The 15,106-nt window shown below is 41.1% G+C and overlaps 1 protein-coding gene across 3 annotated transcripts in view; it reads right to left on the minus strand.

Moving 5' to 3' along the window:
- The window catches only part of LOC121857639 (cyclin-dependent kinase 14-like), a 126,615-nt gene that overhangs the window by 9,859 nt on the left and 101,650 nt on the right, over window positions 1-15,106 (minus strand). For all 3 annotated transcript variants that reach the window (XM_042353700.1, XM_042353699.1, XM_042353698.1), the window contains 6 exons: window positions 12,125-12,216; window positions 5,123-5,297; window positions 4,233-4,419; window positions 3,637-3,851; window positions 2,509-2,670; window positions 1,226-1,316 (listed from right to left, as the gene is read on the minus strand). In XM_042353700.1, coding sequence (XP_042209634.1) covers window positions 1,226-1,316; window positions 2,509-2,670; window positions 3,637-3,851; window positions 4,233-4,419; window positions 5,123-5,297; window positions 12,125-12,216 — 922 coding nt within the window. The remainder of the gene's footprint in view (window positions 1-1,225; window positions 1,317-2,508; window positions 2,671-3,636; window positions 3,852-4,232; window positions 4,420-5,122; window positions 5,298-12,124; window positions 12,217-15,106) is intronic.

The raw sequence follows: 15,106 nt of genomic DNA on the forward strand, positions 1-15,106 counted from the left end.
ATTTCAAGCTGCAGAAATGAGCTGCCTGAGGGCTGCACCTGGGGTTAACAGTATGGATGGGGTAAAACATGGTGAAGTGTATAGGATGTTTGGAATGGATGAAATGGTGGAGTATTAACTGTAGAGTGGTGGCCTGAGTGAGGAGAGTTCTCTGAGATGGAAAGGATATGTGAGGAAGATGCCAAAAGGACAAAGTGAAAAAAATTGGTGTAGTGATCTGAGGGAAACAGACTACATTATAAGAGGGAAAGTTGGAATAACACAATAAGGAAAGAATGAGATAGAGAATAATGATAACAAAGAGGGCAAATGAGATATGTGATAGGGCAGCATAAAGGATCTGTCATGACCACCCCGTGAAAAGGAGGCTTCTTAGGGGAGCCAAGTATTGTACATATCATTACAGTGTTTTGGATGTGTTCTGAAAGGATTACTGAACTAACGGTGTGTTCTCAAAGGATCACTGAACTATTGGTGTGTTCTCAAGGGATTACTGAACTATTGGTGTGTTCTCAAAGGATCACTGAACTAACGGTGTGTTCTCAAAGGATCACTGAACTATTGGTGTGTTCTCAAAGGATTACTGAACTATTGGTGTGTTCTCAAAGGATCACTGAACTAACGGTGTGTTCTCAAAGGATCACTGAACTATTGGTGTGTTCTCAAAGGATTACTAAACTACTGGTGTGTTCTCAAAGGATTACTGAACTAATGATGTGTTCTCAAAGGATTACTGAACTATTGGTGTGTTCTCAAAGGATTACTGAACTACTGGTGTGTTCTCAAAGGATTACTGAACTACTGGTGTGTTCTCAAAGGATTACTGAACTACTGGTGTGTTCTCAAAGGATTACTGAACTACTGGTGTGTTCTCAAAGGATTACTGAACTACTGGTGTGTTCTCAAAGGATTACTAAGCTACTGGTGTGTTCTCAAAGGATTACTGAACTACTGGTGTGTTCTCAAAGGATTACTGAACTACAGGTGTATTTGTATTTCTTTTGTGGAACTTGGACCACAAGAGGAATATAACAATGAGTGTGTTTGGTGGGTCAGCAACCAGCATAAACAAAATCCTAACACAGGGAAGCTATAGGTCTAAAAAGTAATTAACAATATACCTGATTCAAGGAACAATATAGTACACTTAATAGCATTCGGCACAAGATAATAATTTATACTTAAAACATAATCTTATTCCAAAAAACAAAAGTCAACATCTTACCAGCATCTAGCTCATATATTTGTGAGGGTAAGTCAGCGAAATAGCTGTGTCTGAGAGCTGTCTCTGATGAGATCCTCTTTTTGGGCTGAATCTGTAAATTTAAAAATAAATGAAACCTCATATAATCGCTGTATTGGTTCCCACCCAATCTGTAAGGGTTACATTCTTACATACCCTGTGGATTTTAAATATAGTATTGTGGATTTTAAATAGATTGGGTCTACAGTGAAAATGGGGATATGTTTCAGTCCCAAAATATCTTAAAATTCATGTAAATCCCAACTAAATTTTTCACTTGATATTTTAAGTACACACTCCCGAAAAGGAAAATCTGATTTGTGATTTAGAAACGTGGCATAAAAAGAACAAAAACCTATTTACTGACCAGGGGGCCAGAGAAGAGGTGGTGGGGAAGAGAAGCCAGGAGAGCACAGCAATACAAATGACAGTATAATACTGTATTCCAAAAACAATTCTCAGTAATACAGTACTGTACAGTATATCAATAATGTGTAGTATGAATTATCTATATAGTTAAAATTCATAAATCCACAGTGGATAGCTGGGGTAGATATACAGTATATACGGTACTGTACCGACTAGTGGACACCCCGGAGACCTACAAGTGACTTCCACCATCTATACCCCATACTACATTGGCAACACTGGGGGTAGGGACCCACTCTACCATACAACCCTGCTAATGTCCACCCTCACACTCAGCCTAACGACACACCCTGCTGCGACAGTGAAGCACACACGAGAAGCAAACACTAAGCTAACTCCCCTCATACTCTGACTCAAAGCCAGAAATAGATCCAGAGTAAGAATCTGTCAATTAGGAAGGGGAAAAAGGATCAGGTTCTGAGGGCACGACACATAACAAACCACATCACCAACATTTGAAAGTCTAGTGAACTCAGGAGGACCTAAAGCAGGAAGAGGCAAAAAAAAGAAGAAGTATTTCTGGACTGTCTTATCAAAAGCATTTTTACAGTACTGTACTTTACACTGAAAATCACAACAAAGGTCTTATCTATGGTGAAAAAAACAGCACTAGTGACAATCTGAGAGAGTGAAAACTTCAAGTTTTCCTGCTGATAAAAATCCATTAAAGAATTAATTTAAATGCTTGTTTTAATGTAGAAATAAAAAACTTTTGCTGCAAAGTACATATCCAATCTGAATTACTGCAGATATAATAATTGATATGTATCGTATTTAACATAAAGTTTCATCACTAATAATACTGTTGACTTCTATACTTCTGGGATGCCACTCACCTGTAGGAACTGTGTAGCTAAGGACTCAGCATTAGGAATGTCATTGAGTCTAGAAAAGAGAGAGGCCAGTCTACGAGGACGATGGAGAACAAGGCGATGTGGCTTGTAGTTTGGCAACTGCGTGACTCCAGGCCACGTCTCTTCAGTGGGTGTTCCAACAACCTGTAAATTGGCAGATTTTACCATTTCATATAAATACTATAACTTGATTACATTTGTTGTTTGAAGTTCAGTACATAATTAACGTAAACCATTTCACAATGGGTTTGACTCTTCAATCTAATCTACTACACTAATGTGTTTTCTGTTTGAAGTTAAATTCAATAATGTATAATTTCGCTTTTTCATGGCTTTACTTTGTAATAAACCTTGAGCATTTGTGGGAGACAACCTATAGCACTTTATTTCATGCATTTTCAAAATTATAATTACTATCAAACATAAATATCAAATAAAAAATTATGGAAAAAATATGAGGAATCACCACTATTAATTAATGTAAGCTCAGGCAATTTAAAACAAACCAACCCTCAACGAAGTCAGATTTTACCTAGAATGAACCACAGGGTGTGGGCATTCAAGCCTTACGCTGGACGACACTGATTTTAGCAGTGCTCATTGGTCCATTATCGCTAAAATCAAATGTACTTCAGATACAGTAGTTTATTTAAATTCACTGCAAGACAACGAATATGCAGAGGCAGAGGTGTGAGGGGCAAATTAAAAGCAAAAGAACACATCAGAACAAATAAAAGTGACTGGAAAAAATTAGCTTCAATAAGAGATGAAAAAAGACAATACAACTATAGTATAGTACTGTACTACCATATTATCGAGTTAAAACTCTCAAATAGTAATAAGTCCTCACTCTTTTAACTAGGCTAGGGAATTCATGTAGTTTCCATCACAATGACATATTAGATTTTAAGTGTTACTATTCTTTTCAAAGTCAATCATATCAATGTTAACTTTACCCAAAATTATGTTAATACACAATTTTAACATTTTATCTTACACACCTTAAAATTATTACTAATGTATCTTAAAATATTACAAACACACTTTAAAAATCTTACTGACGCATCTTAAAAATCTTATTGACACACCGTAAAATTCTTATTGACTCACCTTAAAAATTTTATCGAGTTGGTCCTGTATATCTCTGACCCCCGGGAAGGCAGGCACCCCAGTGATCATTTCTGTGTAAATGCAGCCGACTCCCCACATATCCAGGGAAGTGGAGTAGTCAGTGGAGCCTAGAAGGACATCTGGCGGCCGGTACCATAATGTCACCACCTCATGTGAGTACGTGTGGGACGGTACAGATTTGGCTCGCGCTAAACCTGTGAAAAGTTGTACGGTTATTCCCTGTGTGTGGTATGGCATAAATTTAGCATTATTCTCCATGTGATAGTTTTTAAAAGTTAATTTATAGTGGATAGGGTAAAAATATATAGTCCTTGGCTCATATCGACTTAATGTTTACTATGCTTGGTAATACAGTAGTCTAGATAAGTGGAGGAAACAAATTTTCTCATAAACAATTTGTGAATTTGTAAGTTGATTTTATTGAATTAATACCAATTAATCTATCAATATAACTATCTATAAATGTATCTTCAGTATCTAACTATAAATCTATCTACAGTATATATCTATCTACAGTATCTATTTATCTATCAAACATATTACCATAAGTATTAGGGTTAAGACCAAATGCTTACCGAAATCTGCTATCTTGAGTTCACCGATTTCTGATATAAGTAGATTTTGTGGTTTGATATCTCTATGAAGGATCCGTCGACGGTGGCAGTAGGAGAGGCCCCGCAGGAGTTGGAAGAGGAGCAGCTTCACATTACGAGGATGGAGACCTCCCCCATGTTTCTCAAGATACTGTGAGAGGTCTGTGTGCTGTTGGGAAAAAGAGCAACGAGTCCATAAAATTGTGTTGTGTCTTGTCGTCCAATGCAACAACCAAGACGCTGACCCTGAGCGCACTCTCACATCCACAAAAAAATTAAAATTACACTATGCCGCTTCATGAGAGTTGCTTCTATTGGTACGACATATCAATGTATGTTCTTTCTGTTTAAAAAGCTGGGGGTCTGAGGGGCTCCGGCTAAGAAGTTACGTAAGGTTAGGTAGGTTTCTCTGGTTAGGTTGGTGGGATCAGGTTCTATTAGGTTCTGTGCATTGTCGTATCATTTTTATTACTTACTATCATCCAAAGAACACCTGTGGAAAAAAAAATAACAACATCGAACAACTCCTTCTGGTGTTAGCCGTCTGCTCCACCATTACTGTACTATTAAATAATAAATTATCCCATTGATGGAATACTCTTTCCTACCTATGTCCGTATTGTAAACTGTCTACGGTAGTACATCATACAATATTATATACCTATACAATGTACTGTGCACATGCATAATTAATGTAAACTTGTATGATGATTTTACTGAATAAATATCTATCTATTATCACCATTTCTCATTATAATCATTCTACCGAGTGATGATATACAGTACAGTAATCCTATTGAGAATTTTTTTTTTTAATTCCTCACATTATCTTCACACCTTCCAGAGAGGACGTGTGTACAAGACATACTTACCACATACTCGAAGACAAATGTGAGTGTCTCTTTAGTGTGGATGATATCATGAAGGGTGACGATGTTGGCGTGTTTGAGTTGTTTCAAGAGCGAGGCTTCCCTGATGGCGGTGAAGGGGGCGCCCTCCTCCTCCTGTAGGCGAATTTCCTTCAACGCCACCACCTGGTTCGTGAGGCTGGAGGGAGAAATTAAAGAGATAATTACTAGACTGAATGAAAGGAATAAAACATGATTAATATACTTGAAAGTAAGATACGTATATAAGAATAATATTAAGGGATGAGGAGACGAGATAAATATGAATTAAAATGATATACAGAGGAAGAAAAATCAAAAGATGAGAAGGAATATGGAAAGAGAATAAGAAAGGATGTACATAAATGGTAACAGGAATGACTACAGATTAATATAAAACGTAGATAAAAAAGACACAATATGAATGGTTCTTAAATGCAATATTGACAGTACAGCCACCAATTACAATGGCAGCCAGCATTACAACCATTGATACCAACAGAACAACTATGGTTTGGCGTATTATGTCTTTTAAATTGTATAACAGCTATTTGCAATCGGGGTCTGCTACAATTAACATATTTTGTTAATGAATTCCAGCAAAAATTCAATTATAAAACATGGTAATTAATGGTCACCGTCATTAGGGCGACATTCCAGCATGAAAATTCCTTGTTCAGGTTACCATATGTATTTGTTTTGCCCCCAAATGAAATGCACACACACACACACACACACACACACAATCCAGACCGGAAATTAAAAAAATCAAATACAGCGGTACAGTACTTACAAAGATAAAAGTACTGTACTATAAAACACGAGGCTACTGTCGCCTGTGTTACCCCTACGACCTGACTGAGTTTTCCCTAACACTTATATTTCAAGGGTAAAATAAAATCCCACGTAATCCTCAAAGGCGAAGTTTATTCTCAAGTTCTGATTAAATATTTGCTGCCACCTTGTTTACCTCAGAGGGCCGCCATTACAAGTTTACAACCAGTGTCCACAACCACGAGAAAAACACCACCACCACGTACAACACTACAACACTGCTTTTACTATTATAAACACATAACATTTAATAACACCACCCACCAACTGTTGAAACTATTGGCACCATCAACAGCGTCAGCCACCACACCACACTGCCACAACCTCTACGACACCACACCAAGCCACCACAGGGAGGGAGGGATTAAGCGAGATCCTATCCTGTCTTCATACACTCCTGCAAGATTATTTTCTAGTCTGTATTAACTCCTACAGGATATCTGGTGCAGCAGAAGTCTGGGGTCAGTAGTACAGTCCTCAAGGGTCACGATGACGTCAGTTTAAGGTCACAGTAGGTCATACATACATACATACTTGACCATCCTCTCCCCCTTCCCTCCATATGCCCTCCAAAATTGACCCTCCCTTCCCCCCTTCCCTCCAACATTGACCCTCCCTTACCCCCTTCCCTCCAACATTGACCCTCCCTTCCCTTATTTTCTCCATCAACTCTCCCAATTCCCTTCCCCAACACCCCTCCCTGTACCCCCCCCTTCCCTCAACAGTGACCCTCCCTTCCCCCTTCCCTCCAACAGTGACCCTCCACCCACCCCTTCCTCAACAGTAGGCCTCCCTTCCTTCCTCAACATTGACCCTCCTTCACCAACATTGACCCTCCCTTACCCCCTTCCCTCCAACATTGACCCTCCCTTCCCTTATTTTCTCCATCAACTCTCCCAATTCCCTTCCCCAACACCCCTCCCTGTACCAAAAACTCTCCTCCAACACCTCCCTTCACCGATACTCCACTGAATCCTTCCCAAAAACTCCATCAATATACATTTATGTCCCCTCCATCTCACCCCCCAACACCTTCATGTCTCCTCCATCAACAATTCTCCATGACTCATCCACCAACGAGGAGGAGAGCAGGAAGAGGAGAAAGAGGGAGAAGAGGAAAAATAGTACGAGGAGGGAAGAGAGAAGGGAGAGGAGTAAGGGGGTAGAGAAAGAAGAGTACGAGGAGGAAGGAAGAGGAAGAGAGGGAAAAGAAGAGGAAGAGGAGGAGCAGGGGAGGGCGTCACATCATGAGCAGGAGTGTCTTAAATAACGCATCACGCGGGGGACTGACAGAGTAAATTGGGTGTAAAAGTAATCAAAGTCTCACCATTAATCAGGCGAGTCTCGACAAGCCCGCCCGGGAGTGTTTATATGACGTGCCTCGCCCCCGTGTGTCTGTCTGTCTGTTTGTCCTCCCTCCCCCCCCCCCTTTGCCTCCCTCCGTCCCCTCGCCTCCGCCTGTCCTCCTCCCTCTCCTCTCACAAGTCCTCCTACAAACACTTTTCGTTACTTGTTTCTGTTTTCTCGTTTGGAGTAAAGCTAAAAGTTGTTTTGGTCGTGTTTGTAAAGGTCTCTCTCTCTCTCTCTCTCTCTCTCTCTCTCTCTCTCTCTCTCATTCTATTCAATTTCTTTACCTTTTCTTCTTTCTCTCACTTTTTATTTCGTTAAGTTTGGAGTCTATTTATCGACTTGATTTTTTTTAGAGTAGACAGACAACTCCTTTAATAACAAGTCAGGTTCTTTCTTCCCTCTAGTCGACTTCATCACGATACAATTACCCCCGAGAAATGATCCCGTTCGTGTACACACTGGTTGGTGAGGGCTGAGAGGAGTCACAGCCTATAACTTGACCAAACTCTTAACACTTTCTACCTGTCGTCTGTGTGTCGGAAACCTGGATTAATGTTTTATTTTGATGGCTTCTAAAGTTTTGTTTTAGCTGCAATATAGTACGTGTTTTTGTTTGTTTTTTCTTTACCTTGAATTATATTAGGACTGACTTTGTGTGAGTGTTTTAATATGAGGTGTACGAAGTTTAATTTAATTTTATTCTATTTTATGATTGTGAAATTAGTTGAGCCCCCAAGTCACCACACTCACTAAGGTTACTGTAGCTCTGTTAAGGTCGTGACCACAGCCAACACATCCAGGAAAAACACCTCAAGTAAATGTCTCGAGGAACACGTTTCGAACATCTGTCATAGGAAGTACGTGGACAGAGTGGAATTACTGCTTCAAGGAACAAACTTTGAATTACTGTCAGGAGAAACTTGTTTCGAACAACTGTGTCGCGAGAACGTGTTGGGAGGAGTGTCTCTAGGGACGGTGTTCAAGGGGACTTGTCTCCGGGAACAAGCTTCGAGTAAACACCTCGATGGAACATGTTACAAACAACTGTCAGACAGGAACATGTTGGGGCTGATTGTGGGTGTTGGGGGTAAGGTTTAATATACAGTAAATCCCCTCCCCTCCCACCAGCGATGCACCAGTGACTCACAGGAGGCGCTGCAGAGGCACATGTTGCGACGCGACTGCCTCCCTTGGGACTCCTCTTAAGCGTGTCTGGGCGACTGATATCACTTGACATTTTGTCACTTCCTCGCCGCCTCGCCAGATCACAATCTAAATGCTTTCAGCTCAAGCAGAGGGGGAATTGCCTGCCGAGTTTGTATCCACCTCGTAAACCGTGAACCAACACCCTGATTCTCAAACACGCGTATGTAAGGTTCTCTCCTCTTAGGGGGATGAGTCAACACCTCTTAGTTAAGACAATTCGAGCAGTGCGATTTCGACATGATACCGATAGGCTTTTTTGTGTTGCAGCGGAAGAGAAGAAGAAAAAGAGAAGATCCGATATAACCGATTCAATACCGACAACTCTCCAGGAGACGGGCGGCGAGGAGACGAGCCCCACAGTGTTCAGTAAAGGTTCACCAGTTACTGTTAATGTTGCTGGGGAAGTTGTTACGATCTCTGTTATAATGTAAGGGTTTAACACACACACACACACACACACACACACACACACACACACACACACACACACACACACACACACACACACACACACACACACACGCACAAATACACACACACGAGCCCGCATCTTAGAACAAAATAATAAAATACTCACTGACTAAAGAAACTATACGCCACATTACCTGAGGACTGACGCTAAGCTGTGAGGGGAGGAGAGGTGAGGAGTGGAAATGAAGTGAGAGAAGGTGTGAGAGAGAGAGAGAGAGAGAGATCGACCCTATCCCCCCCACCATTACCCCCTGCATCACTTTCTCTCACCCCCCAAAACCTCCCCATTATCTATGTTCCCTACTTTATCTCGCCTCCACGTTGATTTATCAGTATCTAAGTCCTCATCCTTATCCGCCACTCACGCCTCACTGGACCGGGGAGTCAGTGAAAGAGAGACACAACTGAATACGAACCGGGTTTCCTACACGTGTACTGTACTGGTTTATCTATTCATAATCTCACAATACAGGTACAGATAAAGGTATTTCAAAATTTACTACAAAACACTAGTGAGGAAACAAGGTCGGGTTATCCTATCTTGTATTCATGGAAGATAATGATTACTTATTTCACTCACGTCGAAATTTCACCGGCATGTGGCTCCCTAGTCAGCTTTGGTGCCGGGTACGGGTGAAAAATTCCTAAGTGTTGGTTTGATTATTATTTTTTTGTATTTATGTTTTTTGTAACTGTGGTTTTATAACAAGTGAAAGTTAGAGGTTTATTAATGGGAAATGATAGTAATTATACTGTTCAATATATAGAACAACTTTACTTTATTTTAGGCAGAGGGAATATAAATACCACGACACTTACAGCAGACGAGACAAAAAACAAAACAAAAATGGTGTAAAAAAATATTCGCGTGTGGGACAATACACATCTCGATCAAGTACACTAATATTATAACCCGGGAAAACAGTGTGTGTGTGTGTGTGTGTGTGTGTGTGTGTGTGTGTGTGTGTGTAGGGGGGTGGAGCTCTGAAGATGATTAATTAAAACAAATGAAAAGCGTTGTTTGAGATCGACGTCTATAAACACTCATTTTTCCTTTGTTTATCGATACGTTTATACTGATTGGTGGAGGGGCGTGGCTTCGGAGATACCTGTGATGATGATGATGATGATGATGATGATGATGATGATGATGGTGATGATATTATTGATGATGATGATGATGATATTGACGACGATGATGATGACGACGACGATGATGATGATGATGATGATGATGATGATGATGATGATGATGATGATGGTGATGGTGAGACAGAGCCCAAAGACAGTTGTGAGATATTAATGATACCTACCACACCACCACATCACCACCACACCTTCCTCCCCCACCACACCACCACACCTTCCTCCCTACCACCACCACCTTCCTCCCCACCACACCACCACACCTTCCTCCCTACCTGCACTCTACCTGCCTACAGTCCTTCCTCCTACCACACCACCACCTTCCTCCCCTACCACACACCACCACCTTCCTCCCTACCACACACCACCACACCTTCCTCCTACACCACCACACCTTCCCTCCCTACCACACCACCACACACACCTTCCTCCCTACCACACCACCACACCTTCCCTCCCCTACCACACCACCACACCTTCCTCCTACCACCACCACCTTCTCCCTACCACACCACCAGTCCTTCCTCCTACCACACCACACCTTCCTCCCTACCACACCACCACCTTCCCTCCTACACCACCACCTTCCTCCTACACACCACCACCTCCCTACCACCACCACCTTCCTCCCTACCACCACCACACCACCACACCTTCCTCCCCACACCACCACACCTTCCTCCCCTACCACACCACCACACCACCACATCACCACCACACCTTCCTCCCCTACCACACCACCACACCGCCTCAACTCCATCAAACACACGTCACTAACTCACCAGACCTCTGACTTTCCCCGGAGTGACAGGAGTAGTTAACTCTCCGTGAAATGACTCTGCTGTAGTGTGAGTCTCCTCGTCCCCTTAAAGTCTCCAGCAGTTGGGAGGCTTTTATCATATTATTAGTGAAGGATTGAAGGAACGAGTGAAGTAGTGAGGGAAGGAGTGAAGGAAGGATTGAAGGAGTGAAGGAGTAAAGGAAGGAGTGAAGGAATGACGGAAGGAGTGAAGGAGGAAGTGAAGTAGTGAAGGAAGGAGTGAGTGAAGGAGTGAAGGAAAAAATGAAGGATTGAAGGAGTAAAGGAAGGAGTGGAGGAGGAGTGAAGGAAGACGTGGAGGAGTAGTGAAGGAGTACTGAAGGAGGAATGAGAGAGTAGTGAAGGAAGGAGTTACGTAGTGAAGGAGTGAGGAATGAAGTAGTGAAGGAGTGAGGAAGGAGTGAGGAAGGAGTGAAGGAAGGAGTGAAGGAAGGGGTGAAGGAAGGAGAAACACGGTCTGTAAGATGGTTGGTATCAGGTGATTAAGAAAGAGGTGATATGTCTAGATTCTCTCTCTCTCTCTCTCTCTCTCTCTCTCTCTCTCTCTCTCTCTCTCTCTCTCTCTCTCTCTCTCTCTCCGTCCCTTTTTCTCTCTTTTTTTCTATCTCTGTTTCTCTCTCTTTCTGTCTTATATTTACCTCACTCCGTCTCTCTGTCTGTCTCTCTCCCTGTCTCTCTATCTCTCTTTCTCTCCCTCCCTCTGTCTCGTTCGCCCGAAGTAGGAGGGATAATGGGTGTGAAGGAGTAGTAGGAAGAGCAGGAGGAGGAGGAGGAGGAGGAGGAGGAGGAGGAGGAGGAGGGAGGAGGAGGAGGAGGAGGAAGGATGGGTGAGGAAGTGTCAGGGAGAGAAAGAGAGGGAAGAAGGTGTCAGGAGGGGTGGAGGGAGATCCCTTCTCTCTTCCCCCCCCCTCCTCTCCCCTCCTCCCTCCCCCTCACCCTCACCCCTCTCCCTCACCCCCTCCCTCCTCACCTCCTCACCCCTCTCCCTCACCCCTCCACCCTCCCCTTCCTTTCTCTTTATATATATATATATATTTTACCCCAGCAGTACACTAACAGGCAAGGAGCAATTACTGATATATAACTACATCACAAACACATCACATGGGATACAAACAAACAATAACAAACAATTACAAACAAGATAAACAAACACTCACTTGCTGTAGCCCTTGTAGACGGTGGCGTAGGAACCTTCACCCAGCTGATCCAACTTCATGTAGGCTTCCGTCCGCCCGAAAGGTGAGTCCCCCTGATGATGAACACAGAAAACGGGTGTAAGTTATGAGTGGGCGATGATAAGGAGTGAGAGGGCGAAGATAAGGAGTGAGAGGGCGAAGATAAGGAGTGAGAGGGTGAAGATAAAGAGTGAGAGGGCGAAGATAAGGAGTGAGAGGGAGAAGATAAGGCGTGAGAGGGCGAAGATAAGGCGTGAGAGGACGAATATAAGGAATGAGAGGGCGAAGATAAGGAGTGAGAGGGCGAAGATAAGGAGTGAGAGGGCGATGATAAGGAGTGAGAGGGCGAAGATAAGGAGTGAGAGGACGAAGTTAAGGAGTAAGAGGGCGAAGATAAGAAACAAGAATACCAAAGGAAGAAAATAGGAACTAGGAACAAGAAACCAAAAACATATACAGCTATTTACCTTATCACCTATTACGAAGATAACTAACAATATATAACACAATCATTCCTTCCTGTTATCGACGTCTGAGGGACACTGAAAACACGTTAAGGTAGTCAAGTACACTCATATGTTTTTTACAATTAACAAAACTAACATTACAAATACCTGACTGAGAGACATATCAACAGTGAAGGTTAATTGTGTGATTTGGTTTGGTTTGGTTAGGTTAAGTTTGGTTAGGTTAGGTTGTTTGGTTAGGTTTGGTTAAGTTTGGTTTGGTTAGGTTGTTTGGTTAGGTTTGGATACATATATTTTAACAGGTGTATTAAGGTATTTTAATACCTTTTCTAGTATGTAATGACATTTTTATATAACGGATTTATAGCCATATGATCCGTTATATGGGGGGTTTCTCATATAACGGACCCTCAATATAACGAACTTTCCTCCCCACATAGTCCATTAAATAGAGGTTTCACATCTAACGAACCCTCGCTATAACGGACTCTCATATCTAACGAACCCTCAATATAACGAACTTTCCTTTTCACATAGTTTAAATAAAAGATTCACTATATATAAATTCGATATCTTAATGGATAACGAAGTATAGAGACACTGGAAGCGATAAACGTTCCAAGGACACACTGACTCTGGTTGGGAGATAACGAAAGTCAGTGGAACGTCAACCTCCTGAGCGAAATATAGTGACTTTACCTGTACACAAAACCCTCCAAGTTGTATGATTGCTTCTCTAAGTTTCAATTGTTTTCTATATTATACGTATTTTTTTTTATGTTCTTGTTCGTATTTTATTTTTGATATGCCTTATTTTCTCTCTCTATTTCTAATTATTTTTTTCTCTCTCTAAATGTTTTTCTCTTTAATTTCCCCTCTCTCTGTCTTTGAAATTTAAGTAACATATGTCTCTTTTAACCCTGAAATAGGGTCAACACACACACACACACACACACACACTTTTCGTAACACCATCTGTAGGAGTTACTACACTACGTCTGCTGTTCCACACCTCAGCTCACATGACCTACGTGTAAGCATTAATCTGTATGTTCACTGTATGTTCCTTACCTTTTCTAATGAAGGCTTTTGTTAAACCACCAATGTATGTAATAAGTCATTTATGTGTCAATGTATATTTTCAGCCTTCGGGCTGCAGAACTTTCAATCTGTTTATTATTATTATTATTATTATTATTATTATTATTATTATTATTATTATTATTATTATTATTATTATTGTTATTATTATTATTACACACACACACGCCATAAAATCTACGGTAATTTCCCGCCACATTTAACTACCTCATCTTATTAACTATAATATACAATGACAAATATTAGCTTATAATGAAAGATAAAAATATATACTATGATTATGCTAATTAATTAAATCTACCTTATATATACTATTAAACGAATTTTTGTCATACGTGCATCAAAAAATTAACAAAATACACATAAGGACTTTATAAACATTGTAAAACATTCCTGAGTATGAATGTTTAAACCAGGAGCCTCCATGGACGTAATGTTGAAGAATTAAACATACTCCATGGAGGCAAACACAGAGAACAACAACTCCCTCGTCCGTAAACACAGTAAAACGTAAACAATCCACACATGTAAACAATGGGGGTTATAAACACTCCATTGGTACAGCATTGTTTATTTGTTTACTCCAGTATGAACACATTACAACACTAATGAAATATGAAGTGATAGTAAGAGAGGTGATAGTGTACGTGGTTTAGGGTGTACGTGGTTTAGGGTGTACGTGGTTTGGGGTGTACGTGGTTTAGGGCGTACGTTAGGGTGTACGTAGTTTAGGGCGTACGTTAGGGTGTACGTGGTTTAGGGCGTACGTTAGGGTGTACGTGTTGAGGGTGTTAGCACGACCCACCATCACGGTCTTCGCCTTACCCGAGACGCCGCGCCTATAACATGTTCAGTATGTAAATTAAATCTATCTACTACTAACCTCATGAGTACAATGGTAATCCACTGAGTACGATGTCTTAATCCCCTTGAAAACGTTGATCTGTTCCCTTGAGTACGATGTCTTAACCTTGATACAAATAGTTCTCTTGAGTACGATAACTTAATCCTCTTGAGTACTATAACTTAATCCTCTTGAGTACGATAACTTAATCCTCTTGAGTACTATAACTTAATCCTCTTGAGTACGATAACTTAATCCTCTTGAGTACGATAACTTAACTCCTTGACTTAAACCACGTTGTAATCAGGGTTTTTAATTCGTTATATTTATGGACAAACAATAAACAATAAGATAAACAAATGAACAACACAATTTCAACGATTTGGCGGGAAAAAAAATATAATTCTTCCTAGGATATACAACGTCCCTATGATGAACTAATAATTAATCTATACGCTCTAACACCGTCATAGATTTACATGTCATAATAGATTCCTGGGGGGGGGGGGGCTAATTTTACCTGCCTCTTCCATCGGTTAATTAGGGATATTT

This window comes from Homarus americanus, unplaced genomic scaffold (genome assembly GCF_018991925.1).
Source record: "Homarus americanus isolate GMGI-L3 unplaced genomic scaffold, GMGI_Hamer_2.0 scaffold16712, whole genome shotgun sequence".
NCBI classification, from domain to species: Eukaryota; Metazoa; Arthropoda; class Malacostraca; order Decapoda; family Nephropidae; genus Homarus; species Homarus americanus.